This window comes from Ochlerotatus camptorhynchus, unplaced genomic scaffold, assembly GCF_037179485.1.
Source record: "Ochlerotatus camptorhynchus isolate MF236.1 unplaced genomic scaffold, CSIRO-AGI_Acam_v1.1 ptg000639l, whole genome shotgun sequence".
In the NCBI taxonomy this organism is placed as follows: Eukaryota; Metazoa; Arthropoda; class Insecta; order Diptera; family Culicidae; genus Ochlerotatus; species Ochlerotatus camptorhynchus.
In genome coordinates, this window is record NW_027041118.1 from 3976235 (window position 1) to 3991194 (window position 14960).

Here is a 14960-nt window from a genome sequence, read left to right on the forward strand (position 1 = left end):
TCCTTTACAATCCGTATTTCCTTTTCGTTGGTGCGACTTTGTTACTGTCCGTCCTTGATTATTCTGTGATGATTTTGAAAGTGTCTTGGTAATCGCTGTGTCTACGTCAATGATGATCTGCTCCACGTCTGGCTTGGTTGTAACCGCTTATCCTAGCCTCTTGTTGAGGTTTGTCAATTGTTCTTCCAGGAATGCGGTCGTCGATCGGTTGACAACCAACCCATCAATGGAGTGAACCCTCGGCGTCGTGGTGGTGATGGATGGGATCTACTTACCCGTTCGGTGTGTCGTCCGTCTCCGTTGAGACTCGTGCCGTAGTCTGTTTAGCTTCCTATCGTGCAGCTTCCGTTTCCTATCCGATTCCAACTCATCTGCTACCTTGGTCCTATTCAGAAACTCCTGGAATTTAATTGGATACTCCTTGGCCAATTTAAGATGTACAGAATAACATTCCAAAGTCTTCATGTCCAGTTTGCTATGTAGTCGTCTGATGCTATCCTTGATGAACTCTGCTTCCATCTTCTTTACAACGCTGGGTGGGGTGGGTGTCCGTACCTTAATCCTAGCTTCTAAGTGAAAATGTATCTATTTAGGTTGATATATATTTGGTAAGTTGCGATGTTTTCTTCAGTCGAGTATTAGTGCAAGACACTGAAGAAGTTTGTAAATTGTAGACGAAGTACGCGTATCTGTCAAGGATAAGCAAATAAGGTAGTGGAATTAAATGAAAATTACTAATCCTTCTCCCTCTCTTTATACAGGTATTTCACTAAGACTTGGAATTTCCTTGTTTATTTCCAAGCATTCCATATTAATCCTTCACTCGGTCTTTACTATCTTTACCCCGCGTATTTCAAAACAGCAGAACGATATCGATCCTTACGCTTATCAGTACACAAAACTGCAACTCAGGATGCAATCCGTCTTCTCCAGCTAGTGCCTTACTTCTTCTCCTTCTCCTTGAACTTCTCCTCTCCCTTACCACCTCGGATACGACCGGTACGACGGGCAGCAATAAGACCGACCGTGCAACCTGGTGGAGTTCCTCGCTTGACGGTCGAGGCCTTACCAATGTGCTGATGGTTACCACCACCATGGGGATGTTCGACGGGGTTCATAGCAACACCATGTACCTTTGGCCAGCAGTTACGCTTAGACTTGTACTTGTGGTAGGCACGAACGGCCTTCAGGATAGGCTTGCCGATACGACCACCGCCAGCAATAATACCAACCATGGCACGGTTGGCCGATGGCAGGACCTTCTTGGCACCCGATGGCAGCTTGAAATGGGTACGCTTGGTGTCCGGATTGTGGGCAATCACGGAAGCGTAGTTACCCGAGGTACGGGTCAACTTGCCACCATCACTGGTCTTCTCCTCCAGGTTGCACACAATAGTACCTTCCAGCATCAGACCGATTAGCAGCACATTACCGATCTGCAGCTGGGCGCGCTTTCCGCAGTACACAAACAGTCCGGTGAACATACCTTCGGCGACGATGAACAGCTGTTTGCGCAGCTTGAAGTTGTACGGGTCACGGAAGTGAACGACCGACAGCGGGGCACCACGACTTGGATCATGGATGATTTGCTTAACGACACCCTTAGTCGAGGGGGCGCAGTTTAGGCTCTCCCTTTCGCTTCTTGATGTGGGCAGTGAAGACGGACCCGGCACCTTGACGCTGTGCACGAATTACTCGCCCCAATTGTGGCGATGTATCAAGAGTTTAAAAAATAATTTTAATGATACACAAAATGTGTGTTCGCTGTACTCTGGTACGAGCCCACGTTCATCAGAATTTCAGCTTTATTTTCAAAAAAATTTAGCCGAAAATATATTTTTTCCGCTGTTGGCAGTGTTTTGAGTTCTAAATTTAAATATCTTAAATATAACGTAGGATTTATTGGTAATTCGATAAATTACCAAAATGGCGGCGTTCGGAAAAAGTTCGAATTTTCGTTGAAAAAATCGCTACTCAAATCCACGTAAAAAATCGAAAAGTTGGAATATCCGAAAAATCCTTTAATAGATTTTGGAAAATTCATTTTTACATCGTGGACAGCAGAATCAGCCAAATTGATCGCATAGTCTCCAAGATCCCTGTCTCGCAAGGTAAAAAGATGACATTTAGTGCGTTTAACAGCATGAGCATGAGCATGAGCATGATTGACCGCACACGGTTGCTACTCTGTTATTGCCAGACCAGCTGTAATTACACAGAGAACCAATAGACGATGCTTGGGACTAGCAATCATCCTCAATGTGTAAAAACTGGTGATCTTAAACTAGGCAATACCAGCGCCGGCCACGCCCGAACACAGGTAAAGAAAGGAATGGGTAGGAATGTGTTGACGTGACACTCGCTTTGATGGAAGCCGAGAACACCTCTGTACTTCCACGAGAAATCACTGGGATATTGGGTAATAGGGTTGGGTTTGCAGCAGCGTTCGTTTTGGTAAACGATAAGCTGAATTGATGTCCTGTTATTACCATGTAACAAATAAAACGATTGACGAATCTTGAATGTGGATGGGCTTGAGATTAGACTCATGATGTTCTGCTCAGTAAGCAAAACCGGTTGCTCTAAGGCCACCGAGCCCCTCATATCACATTATAGCGTTACTCAAGTTTTTTATGACTATTCAGACCCGGCACCGACGACAACGAAAAGTCTTACGAAATACACGATAAACAAGCGATCTAACCATACATTTTTAATATGAAAGGATCTGGGACCGCGTTTTTCTGCTCAGTAAGCAAGCCACTGCAACCGACGATCTTTGAAATCCTTAAACTAAAAGCTATGAAAGAGGCCTTCATTAAGATCCATTTTCACGCGACGTTAAATGTTTAGATTTTCTCTTTACGCATGGTTCAGGTAATCATAACAAGCTATGACCGACGGGACGATTGTTTAAGAGCTGGTTGAACAAGCTATTCAAATGAAATTACGTTCTCGAATTTTACTTGGCATGTAGTGAACAACAGAAATACGCAATAATTCATATTTTCAGCGGTTGGTGGTTAATTTTAAATATACTAACGGTACTGCCTATGACTACGACGGTGATTACGACGGTGATTACGACGGTGATTACGACAACGACAACAGCGAATTTGTAACTTACCATTTGTCTAGGATAAACACCTCTGCCCGGCACCTCCACTGGTTCTTCATGTCCGCTATCTGTCACTGTTTGCAAAATATCTAATAGCAATTACCTTTGTTGTGATACTTCCTGTATTGCCATGGTTATCTGGGACGAGGTTTGCATCTAGTGCTTTCCCCAGGAACCGTTCACGGCCACCAGCTACTGCCCGTTCAGTCTTGGGCGTATCCAGCGAGGCATCCTTCAGATTACTTACAATCTCCGTCACTCGATGCAAATCGCAGGCACACTTACGCTAGTTACAATAAAAACACACCCGTGCAAAGAACCGGATCAAATAAACGTCACTCTCGCAAAAGCACACCCGTCGTCGTCGAATGGCAAAAAAAAAGGAATCGGTGGGCAATTTTGTGATACGGATTTCCAAAATCAACCGGGAATGCACGAATTTCACCACACCCACGAAACACGTTCAGAAGCACTTTTGGTACACTTTCGTTCGAAAACACTAATTTTTTTTTTTCAAAAATAGTTGTGAACCAACATCATCACCGCGTAAATAAACTAAAATTAAAATAATCGCTCGCGATGCCACAAATTTCTGGACCGGGAGAAAAAATCAAACAACGCAGATAGCGTCAAATCATGTTTTCTTTCTCGATTCTAAAACTTCTCGGAAAGCGAGAAACCACCACTCACACACGTATAACCGTCCGGGAGGCAGAATGCCAGCGCTAATCCGGCAAATGCAGCCGAAAACTATGAAAGCTAATGCACGCACAAAACAGAGAATAGACTTAAGACACAACCGTATCCAAAGACGTTCGAAACTAGACCTTTTCGAATAAACATAACATAAATTACAAAAATCTAAATCCATGAATGAGCGTTAGAGAAGCAAATATATTGTCTCTAGAGATTCCATTGGAGAACAATTGAAAAACTCCAATAAATAAAACCGAGATCCAAGTGTGCAAACTTTCCAATCGCTTTTTTTAAATTTCTAGTGTTAAAGAGTTCCCACTGTTTCTCAAAATAATAAACAATACACTTCCAGTCAACCATCAGCCGCACACCGCACTCCTGAGTTATATTTAAGTGCGTTTAACATTAGACAAACAGCGACTTACATTCATTCTGATATTCCATTTACAACATACATAACATTCTAGAAGGTTTAAGGATGCCTAAAACGAAAAAAAAATTTAAGACCCATCAACAGGTGTCCCCCTTTAACAAAATTAAAAATATTGAGTTGGATTAGCCAGTATTTGGTATATTTAGAGCAAGGACCTCAGTTTCGTGTTGTCAGAATAGATAATTGACTGTCTGACAATTTGCATCTTCGCATCCGAGCTGAGATGGAGGTTTTAATGACTACCTCAGAACACACTTGATTGCCAAAGTTTTCACACACCTACACCTTGACATTCCGAAAATCTTAAAAATACGGTGCGATTCTCGTTATGTGCCAGCATTCTACTCCCACTGACGTAATTATTTGATTTCCGTTTCAGGTGGCTTGGATAAGGAAACGAGATCTGCATATCCTAACGACCGGTTCATCAACCTACACCTCGGACCAACGATTTCAGGTATGACGTTCAATTTGTGCTATCCAGATTACGCATTGTTCGAAAAAAAAAAAATCGAAGAACAAAACTTATTTATCAATGGATCCAATCACTTCCCCATATGTATCACATTGTATAATTACAAATCAAAATGTTAAGATAGTATGCTGCTGGGAGGCAGAAAATATTCTGTAAAGTCCATCCTTGTTGATCCTTGTCAATAGCCTTCCCTATACACGAGAGTGTGTTCCTACACGTGACTTGTATGGTACCCACGCAAGCATCCAGCCTCCGGCATTTGCAGTATTTCCAATATAACTTTTAATTAACTTTCCCTCACTTCATGCTCTGGTTGGTTGCTAGGGCCAGTGCAGTATTATTCTCTCCTTCTTGTTGCTACTAGCGCTCCGTGATTTATTTTTTCTCATTTCCACATCCACAATATCGCAGGTGATCCGGCCGGAAAACTCCATTAATTGGACGTTACAGATCAAGTACCCCCAGGTGCGGGATTCGGGCGTGTACGAGTGCCAAATCAACAGCGAACCGAAAATGTCACTGTCCTACGAGCTCAACGTGATTGGTGAGTTTAGAGTTTGCCTATTTAGTTTAGATGGTTTTCGGTTTCTGTGGTGGTTTGTCGTCACAGGATAGGAGAGTGCATCGCCCGCACAGGTTGATGTTTGTTTGAATAGCGATCGATCGGAAAGGGACCATGACTTACAGTGAACACGGAAAAGGACCAGTATGTGTTTCAGTCCGTATTTATTCGAATTAATGTCATAGTTTTTAAAGAACACCTAATTGACTTATCAACGGATCCACGTTAACAATGTTCGATAGATTTTAGTTCGATCCTCCGCGATAAGCTTCCGCAAAAAATTGTCAAAGTAGTTATCAACCATACTCAATTTCATAGTCATATTCAAATTCATATATGTAGAGTGATTTTTCAGAATATCCCACAAGCCGATTGTCTTCATTGGATCAAGACGTCAGGAGGTAAATCAACTTCAATGTCTATCATTTTTTTTCATGGCGTCGACAGTGAGCATGCATAAGGGCGAATACACGATGATAAATGAATAATCGATTCTCTTAATTGATTTCATCTTTGCATTGCTACAGCTAAGCGAAACAATTTTCTAGAATTTGTTAAATGCAGAGTTGTAACAGGTTGTATAAGCTATCAAAAGCAACAGCAAGCGCACCGAGAAACGTTAATTCTAGCGAGTTATTAACAAAAGAGAAAATCGACGAAGAGAATCGATCATCGCGTTTACGCCCTTATGCATGCTCACTTTCGGAATATACATCATGAAACTAGTTATGGAATTTGCTCTGTTGGCAAAAAAAAAAAATGCAATCATGTCATCCATCATTCAACCACACCGACCTACTATTGAGATCACGGAGATCACTCAGGCCTATGCCCTCGGAACGTCGAACGTGACCCATTTCGATCCTTGAAGCGTAATTGAAAAGCTCTGTCTGGAGTGAGTGTAATGAACTGAAAAGAAGCAAGACGGATAGTCCATCTAGGGTGGGAAGAATAACACGGCATAAAGCACACCCATTTGCGCCCAGCCAGCCATGGAACAAAAGTTAATTGAATCGCTGAGATTTAGTGTTTGACGTGGTTTATCAGCATTTTCCCTCGTTGCGTTTGGCATCGGAGATCGGAAACGAGTCTGCACGGGATGCATGGATGGGAAGAAAAAGCTCATTATCGACGATGCCTGGGAACGATGGAAATCGGTAGTAAAACTGTCCATTGATTGGACACTTTATAGCCGAGAAAGTAATTTCCCACACGAAGCGGTTTTCCTCAACATTCATAAAATTTTCATAACTACCCGGTCTACCAATGCAACCGTTTCCATTCTCTCGCTTGAAAAATCAAATCACTTAGTGGTGGTAATGGTTTGTGCTCACTTTTTTCACAGATCATTTTACGTGAATTTGAAATTTTCAAAGTGCAACTTTCCGCTTTTCCAGAAGCGTACATGTACGGTTAGCCTCGGATGCATGATACGTCGTACAGGTAAAATGTGAGTTTTTCTGCTTCCTCTGCATGATGGACGACGAACGGAGCTGCGGGAAAGTTTTGATAGTGCATTTTCCTGCTTCCGGAAGTGCGAGTTGTTGTGTGCACGATATTTTCACTTCGAACTTTATATGGCAACTTGAGTGTGTGATTTTGCGAAAAATTCCGGAAGTGTGTGTATGTAATTTTAATTAAAACGAAGTTGATTTATTGTGTACCCTTCAACGCAAGGGGAACGATAAAAAATAAACTTTTTGTTCACAGGGTTTTCCGAAGCGATCTGAAAAGTTTACCAATGGAACTCACTGCTCCATTGGCTTTTTAATATGTCCCTGCAATCCGGAACCTTCCATAACATTTGGAAAAACTCATTTCTAGTGCCTATCTTTAAATCTGACGTACGTAATTATTGCTGAATAGCCATCATCTCTTGCATTCTTAAACCTTCCGAAGCAATCGTCAACGAAACATTATCTCTCCAAAAAAAAAAAAAAATAGAATTACTTACAAGAGTCGTTCGACCTCGACAAATTTTCTTGAATTTATAGACCATTCATTCATAATGGAAACCACGTAGAAGCCCTCTTTTCAGACTTTAGCAAGGCATTTCGTTTATTAATTTATTTGATAAGGCTCAACCGAATTAACTTTACAGAGCCGAGGATTCTTGTTCACTATACAATACATCTTTAAACTATAGTCAAAAGGTACAACACTATAAACATTTTATATTCCGCTATCCAATGAGCCTCCTCCACCAGAACGGGAGCCACTTCCAGTGATTTCTCGCGTCACTTTTCAAAAGGTGCTAAGTAACAAATGTAAACAAATCGAGTTAAGTGATACAAACTATTGCTCTTCTATCATTGTATGTGATGCAAAAACATCCTTCCAAATTTAGTTTCATTTATTTAAGATAATCATAGGTCAACAATTGTCCAATGTACAGCTTGAAATGATGGGTACATGATTGTTACTTCGGTCATTCGGACTGTATAACATGATTGGTGCTCATTTTCTAAAGGCGGGGCCAATCTAAAGTTCATGTCAATCTAGTATCATGTAGAAAAAAACGTCCAATGTAACACGCATTGATTCTGTCTTTGAGAAAAATCGTTCAATGTAACATGTCCGATGTACAACTTGACTAGTCAAAACGTCTTTTGTGTTTTTTTTTTTGTATATTGTAGCATAAAATTCAAAACAAAATTGTGATTTTACCGTTTCTACTGAATTTTCAACGTTATTATTCACTGACTACATAAAAAATAGTAGAGCAAAATGTATTGTTTCTAAGCAGTTAAAATAATAATCTATCGAACTTCAACTTCGATTTTCTCAAAATGGTGGATATGTTACACATTGGTCTATTTGAAAAGTGACGCGAGATTTCATTGCAGCAATGGACGCAAAACGAGGTCAGCACTCACACATTCATCACGAAACGGTTGTTTCTAAAGTCGACGACGCATCGACTGAAAGAACTGCTGATGAAGAACAATAAGGAGGACCACACAATGGTTGCTGCCGAGTAAACAGACGATTGCGTGCCACACATTGAGAGTGGCCTGTTTCTGTCGGCAGCCGAGTGAACACTCCTACTTTAGCAAGGCATTTGACCACATAGACATACCAATGCTGCTATTTAAATTGCAAAAAATAGAATTGAGTCAGGAGTCCTGAAATGGCTTCAATCATATTTAACTAACCGACAAAAAATAATTAAATTCAACGGAAAGAAATCAAGCCCAATTCAAGTAACGTCAGGCGTACCCAAGGCTCTCATTTGGGACCTCTTCTTTTAATTCTATACGTAAACGACTTTTCTTTCATGCTCAAAAAACTAAAATTGCTAATCTATGCCGATGACATGAAGCTCTTTTTGGAAATAAGAAATGAAGAAGGCATCAATATATTCCAGTACTCGAAAAAAATCCACCATTTTTATCCGTGTGTAACTTTTTTATCCGTGGGTAAAAATTGATGCAAATCTGGGTATAACTAGTTTGGAGTGAATTGTTTACATGTGCACAATTTCATAACAATCGGTTCAGTGGTTATTGAGATGTCATCGAAACAAGAAGAAAATCGCCGGAGAATTTTGCGCGCCGTCATGGAAAATCCGACTGCGACCATGAGATGGATCGGAAGACAACTGAGAATCACCCATACAACTGTGTCTCGGGTGGTAAAATCGTTTAAGGAGTCCCAGACGACCAAGCGGCGGGCTGGAAGTGGAAGAAAATCGAAGACAGCTGACCCTGTGAAGGCCCGGAAGGTGTTGGATTATTTCAAACGTAATCCGAACCTTTCGATTCGCGACGCGGCTCTGAAGGCAAAGTGTTCCGCCTGGTTCGTTCAGCAAACCATGAAACGAGCTGGGCTTCGTGTATTCAAGGTCCGGAAGGCACCGAACCGGCGTGATCAACAAAAAACGGCGGCCAAATCCCGCGCAAGGAAGCTGTATCGAGAGTGGTTAACGAAACCGATGTTTGTGGTTATGGATGACGAAACCTACATCAAGGCAGACGCAAAGCAGATACCGGGGCTGGAGTTCTACGTTGCCAAATCACGGTTTGATTTTCCGAAAGACATAATCAACAGCGAAATTTACCGCACCGAGTGCCTCCAGAAGCGTCTGTTGCCCTTCCTGCGGTCCCACGGAGGCGAGACATTATTTTGGCCGGACCTGGCATCATGCCATTAAGCGCGATCGACGTTGGATTGGTACAGAGACAATAACGTTGTTTTTATACCAAAAACCGCCAACCCCCCGAATTCACCAGAGATTCGTCCGGTGGAAAGATTTTGGGCCATAATGAAGGCCAAAGTTCGAAAATCGACCAATGTGTTTAAGAACGAGCTGGAGTTGAAGAAAGAATGGATGAAAGTGACCAAAAAGGTCGGCTCCACCATTGCACAAAATGTAAGGAGGGGTCTTAAGGGAAAGGTGCGCGCTTTCAGTGATGGAAAGGAAATTGAATAAAGTAATGATGCCGAAACATAATCCATATGTATTAGATCATTCCCTGAAAGTTTCAAGAAAATCCGACTTAAAATAAATTTTTGGTGAACACTTTTGTCTGGTGCATTTTTTTCGAGTACAGGCCTTAGCATTGTATGGCTCCTTTTTCAATCACGCATGAAGAAAGATTAGAATCAGTACAAAAGTAATTTCTATTATACGCCCTTCGTAAATAAGGTTCGACATAAAACAGCAAAAAAAAACTACAAGGGACAGCCCTATGGGGTTGTACGCAATGGTGTCCTAGGACTACGTGGTATTATATATTAAATCTTATTTGTTAACTGCAGCAGGAGCTTGTGTTTTGTGTGGGAATAGGGGTTCTCGCTGTTTATACTCTTTAGTATGACGCGCTTGACATAGATGGCCCACAGCAACTCACGAAGAGCAATTGATTCCGATTAATAGCGGTGCGGCTTCTTCCTCCTATGGATGGCCATGTGGGCTGCAGCTCGCTGCTTGCGGAGAGCTATTTGTTGTGTACTGGAGAATACCCCACTCACCACGCGGTGATTGAATAACCATCGTTTGGTGAGACCGGATGGAATTCAACTTTGAAATCTGTGTTAGGGAAATCGCTTTTCGCAGGCAATCGGTGATAATATTAATTATCATAGCAACAGTTGCACATTCTTGCAATTTTCAATAGTGACATGTTGAAAAATGATAAAGTCTTAATTAATGCTGAGCTATTAGTGTGTAAAACACAGATGAGGCTGGCGATCTGTATGTTGTTTGGAATAAGGGTGACGCGCTTGACATAGATGGCCCACAGCGGCTACTGATTCCGATAAATAGCGGTGCGGCTTCTTCTTACTTCTTCGGTGAATGGACGCTCAAGTGGGCTGCAGCTCGCTGCCTGCGGGCAGCCTTTCGTTGTGTACTGTAGAACAATGTTCAACGCCACGCGCCGAAAGCACTGTTGATGCCGACGACCGGACACCACCACACACGGTGATTGTTACTGAATCTGATCAGCGGTTGAGGGCAGCCTTGATAGCTAGCTGCTTGCTGGGAGCCTTTCGTTGTGGGCTGGAGAACACCACCACTCACCACACGGTGATTGAATAACCACCGTTTGGTGAGACCGGATGAAATAAAATTTTGAAATCTGTTTTAAGGAAATCACTTTTTGAAGGCAATCGGTGATAATTTAATTTTCATAGCAACAGTTGCACATTCGTACGCTGCATGCTTATAAACATACACACATTAATAGAGCGTCGTGAATATTCAATTGACTCATCAGCACTCTTATCAACATTAAAAGTATATGCACCTACTCGGTAACTCTGAAATCAAAATTTATTTGCCATAAACCATCATCGCACAAATTATGCAAAATATGGACCATCAAATCGCATGATGGCCTCTTACACTCAATACTGGGAAACCATGGACTTTACAATATATTGGCAAAAGCTTAAAAATAATTTAACTTAATACCGAAAAATAATTCATAAGAAGAAAAATAGGAAAGCAGCCACTGTTTAATTTTTATTTAAGGCTAAATTGTACTTTTCATTAAAATATTTTTTTAACTAAAAAAAACTGTACATGTATTTGTACTAGTCTACGTTGAGATATTACCAAACACATTTTTTAAGGTCGATTACAACACTTTTAACCCATTAAAAGACCACAAAAAGCAAGCATGGAGTCAACTGATATGATGATAAAGTTTACGCGGTTGAATGACCAAATGCATTTTTTTTAATGTATAGTCACTTTTACACTCTTGGGTCATTCGTGACTTTTACGGGGGTGAGATTTGAACTCGTGACTTTGGCGTGAGTGGTATGGACGGTGATCACATATTCAAGGTTTATCTGTATTGTTTTTGGCTTGATTGATTGATCTACTGCTCAGTAAGCAAAAACAGTCACCACTAGGCCACCGAGCCCATTGCATATCATTGCATGATCCTTCAAGTTCCTCGTAAAACTATTAAAATGAAAGTCATGTTACAACAAGATATCTCCTGCATTAGAGGTCGACTGTATAGGAATGTCTGTTTTCAGCTTAGTAGTCAATTTCTCAGTGGCGTTTGTTAGTACCATCCTCGGTGGACGGCACAAATAACGTAGTTCTCTTCAAATAAAAAAAAAATCTTCTGAAAGAGTAGGGAAGAAATGCCATACTAATATCAAAGTGAAGCTTTAGTGCGATAATTTATTAACTAGAGAAAGTTCTGAAGAGGATAAATTGATAGTACGGCATGAACATGGGTTTGAGCTGGAAAATGTAACTTCGTTATCGCCAAATCAGCTGTAATTACACAGAGAACCAATAGACCAATAGTTACTTTGGATTAGCAATCATTCTTAAGGTGTAAATACTGTTGATCTAAAACCAGGCAATACCAGCGTCGGCCACGTCCAAATGCAAGTCAAAAAAGAAATATGTAGACATAATACTCGCTTTAATGAAAGCCATTAAAGCTCGCTTTAATGAAAACTCGCTTTAATGAAAACTCGCTTTAATGCAATTCCATGATAAATCTTTGGGATTTTGGATAAAAGGGTTGGGATTGCAGCAGGATTAGTATTGGTAAATGTTATTCTGAATTGATGTCCTAAAGATTCAATAACATGGAGGAGCTTGGGCTTGAAAGCAGGCTCTTCTGCTTAGTAAAAGAAATCGGTCGCCACTAGGCCACCGAGCTAAGGTTAAAAAGAACAAAACAGTTTTTTGATGGGGACCTTAGAGGTCATCTCAGTATTTTGAAGGAATTTAAAATTAATTCTTTAGTAACTCATGAAGACTGGATGAATAGACAGTATAACTTTGAAAGACTATTCAACGTCACTGAACCTAGTCGCACTGAATGGGAATCAGGAGGACCTAATATTCGACCAGGATCAGTAATGTTCTACACTGATGGCTCCAAATTAAACAACAGAGTTGGCGCTGGGGTAACGGGTCCTGGTGTCAACATATCAATATCTATGGGTAAGTGGCCAACCGTATTTCAAGCAGAAATACAGGCATATATATTTTCTCTGGCAGTCAAGCTGCCCTAAAAGCATTGAAGTCAGTTACATGTTCTTCTAAACTGGTTTGGGAATGCATTCAATTACTACAGCAGGTGGCTAAAAATAGTACAGTTAACTTATTTTGGGTACCTGGGCACTGTGGGATTGAAGGTAATGAAAAGGCAGATTTATTAGCAAGATTGGGATCATCAACACCATTCCTAGGTCCAGAACCATTTTGCGGGGCCTCAGAATGTACCCTCAAAATGGAACTAAAAAACTGGGAAAAATCGATGATAGATAACATTTGGAAAAACACTAAAAAAGCTCGACAGTCCAAAAGATTTATATCACCTAATAAAGAAGCAACTCAAAGACTTCTTAATCTCTCCAAAAAAGATCTATGTACTTTTAGCGGCCTAGTAACGTAAACGTAAAGTAAATATTATTTAAAACAGCTAGGCAAATTGCAAGATGACAAGTGTCGATTCTGCAACCTAGAGAGTGAAAACTCAGAACATCTACTATGTAACTGTGCAGCACTTTTTCATAAAAGGAAAACATTTTTCGATAAGGGTTTAATGCAGCCCTCAGATGTATGGATGACTTCTCCCAGTAAGGCAATAAAGTTCATTCGTTCTATAATACCTTACTGGGACAACGCCTATAGTCAGCTAGTGGAAATCACTCAAACAAATAGTGATACAACACCCTGATGTGGCATACATTAAACCGGGGCCCGCCACAATAGATCATAATAGAATATGAATAGATCAAATAACTAGTCGCAGTGGAAAAATGTACCCAACATAGGAAAAAAAAGGCCACCGAGCTCCGTTGTTACTAGGTTTCGATCAAGTGGTGACCTCACCAACGACGAACAACTGTTCTCGAGAATTATTTGATATGGAGTCCGAAATTCATTAAGCTTTATATCATATTATGAAAGAAAGGCGATTTCAATTATAACTCAATAATGTGAAGCAGCTTGAGATTGAACCCATTATTTTCAACTCAGCAACCAAAATCGGTCGACACAAGGCCACTGAGCTTCTTATTTGATAGTTCCGTTAGAGTACGGCAGTGTGAAAATTGAACAGAAGTGGAAATTGAGTGAAAGGGCATTAACACGACAATACTTATCAAACGTGCACTCCTTTACCTAACTGAAACATAGTTGAATGAGGGGATTTGAGGTATATCCTTTAATTCACAGACAAAAGAGTGCGCGTTCACATCTTCTACTGGGAAGGTAGAATAACACAGTACTGATCTTTGCCAAAGTTACCCTCTGGTTTCTGTGCGCCGTTCTGGTAACAACAGAAAGAAATACATGGATGATGAGACTTACGTCAAGGCGGACTTCCGGCAGCTTCCGGGGCTACTGTTCTTCTCCACCCAGCACAAGTTTGATGTTCCGGAGGAAGTAAGGAAGCAGAAACTTTCAAAGTTTGCCAAGAAATACATGATTTGGCAAGCGATCTGCTCATGAGGCAAACGGAGTGCGTCGTTCGTGACTACCGGGACTGTAAACGTGGATATCTACCTCAAGGTATGCCTACAGAAGCGTCTGCTTCCTCTGTTGAACCAACACGAGGGCTCTACGATCTTCTGGTAATCTTCGTGCCCAATATTCAAATGTTGTCCTGGAGTGGTACGAAGCCAACGGGGTCACTTTCGTACCCAAGGACATGAACCCCCCCAACGCACCGAAACTAAGGCCCATCGAAAATACTGGGCTATTATGAAGCAGGCACTACGGAAGCATCCCAAGGAGGTCAAATCTAAGGAAGACATGAAGGAAAAGTGGGTTTTCGTACAGAAGAAGCGGCAGCCAGATGTTGTACAGATCTTCATGAGTGGAGTTAAGCTTAAGGTGCGATCGTACGGTTATGGTATTGAAGTTGAATGAAATAAATATGCCAAAAGCTTACTAATGGGTTATATTTTAAATATTGTCTGAAAGTTTGAAAAGGATCGATCAACTAAGTAATATTCAACAGCGTTTTTTTCCGTGGTGCAATTTGATGTGGGACATCCTTTAAAACAAGGCTTTCAAAAATCTCCGATCTTGCTTCGAATCCGTACATCAATATGAAAACATATAGGAGAGGACAGTCGTTAATGATAAAATGGCCCCATGTGCCTCATTGCTGTCTCATTACTAATTCTGGGATTTGATGTGCTGAAATACTACTACTGAACCAGCAATGCTGTTCGTTAATTTCAA

The 14960-nt window shown here is 41.0% G+C and overlaps 2 protein-coding genes across 2 annotated transcripts in view; one reads left to right on the plus strand and one right to left on the minus strand.

Moving 5' to 3' along the window:
- The window catches only part of LOC135714374 (zwei Ig domain protein zig-8-like), a 319903-nt gene that overhangs the window by 229639 nt on the left and 75304 nt on the right, over window positions 1-14960 (plus strand). Inside the window, exons 5-6 of the mRNA XM_065237723.1 lie at window positions 4627-4704; window positions 5134-5266. Coding sequence (XP_065093795.1) covers window positions 4627-4704; window positions 5134-5266 — 211 coding nt within the window. The remainder of the gene's footprint in view (window positions 1-4626; window positions 4705-5133; window positions 5267-14960) is intronic.
- Window positions 777-1592, minus strand: LOC135714308 (large ribosomal subunit protein uL2-like). The gene has a single exon (XM_065237644.1). It carries the CDS (start codon window positions 1482-1484, stop codon window positions 942-944), a length of 543 nt encoding a protein of 180 aa, XP_065093716.1. The 5' UTR covers window positions 1485-1592; the 3' UTR covers window positions 777-941.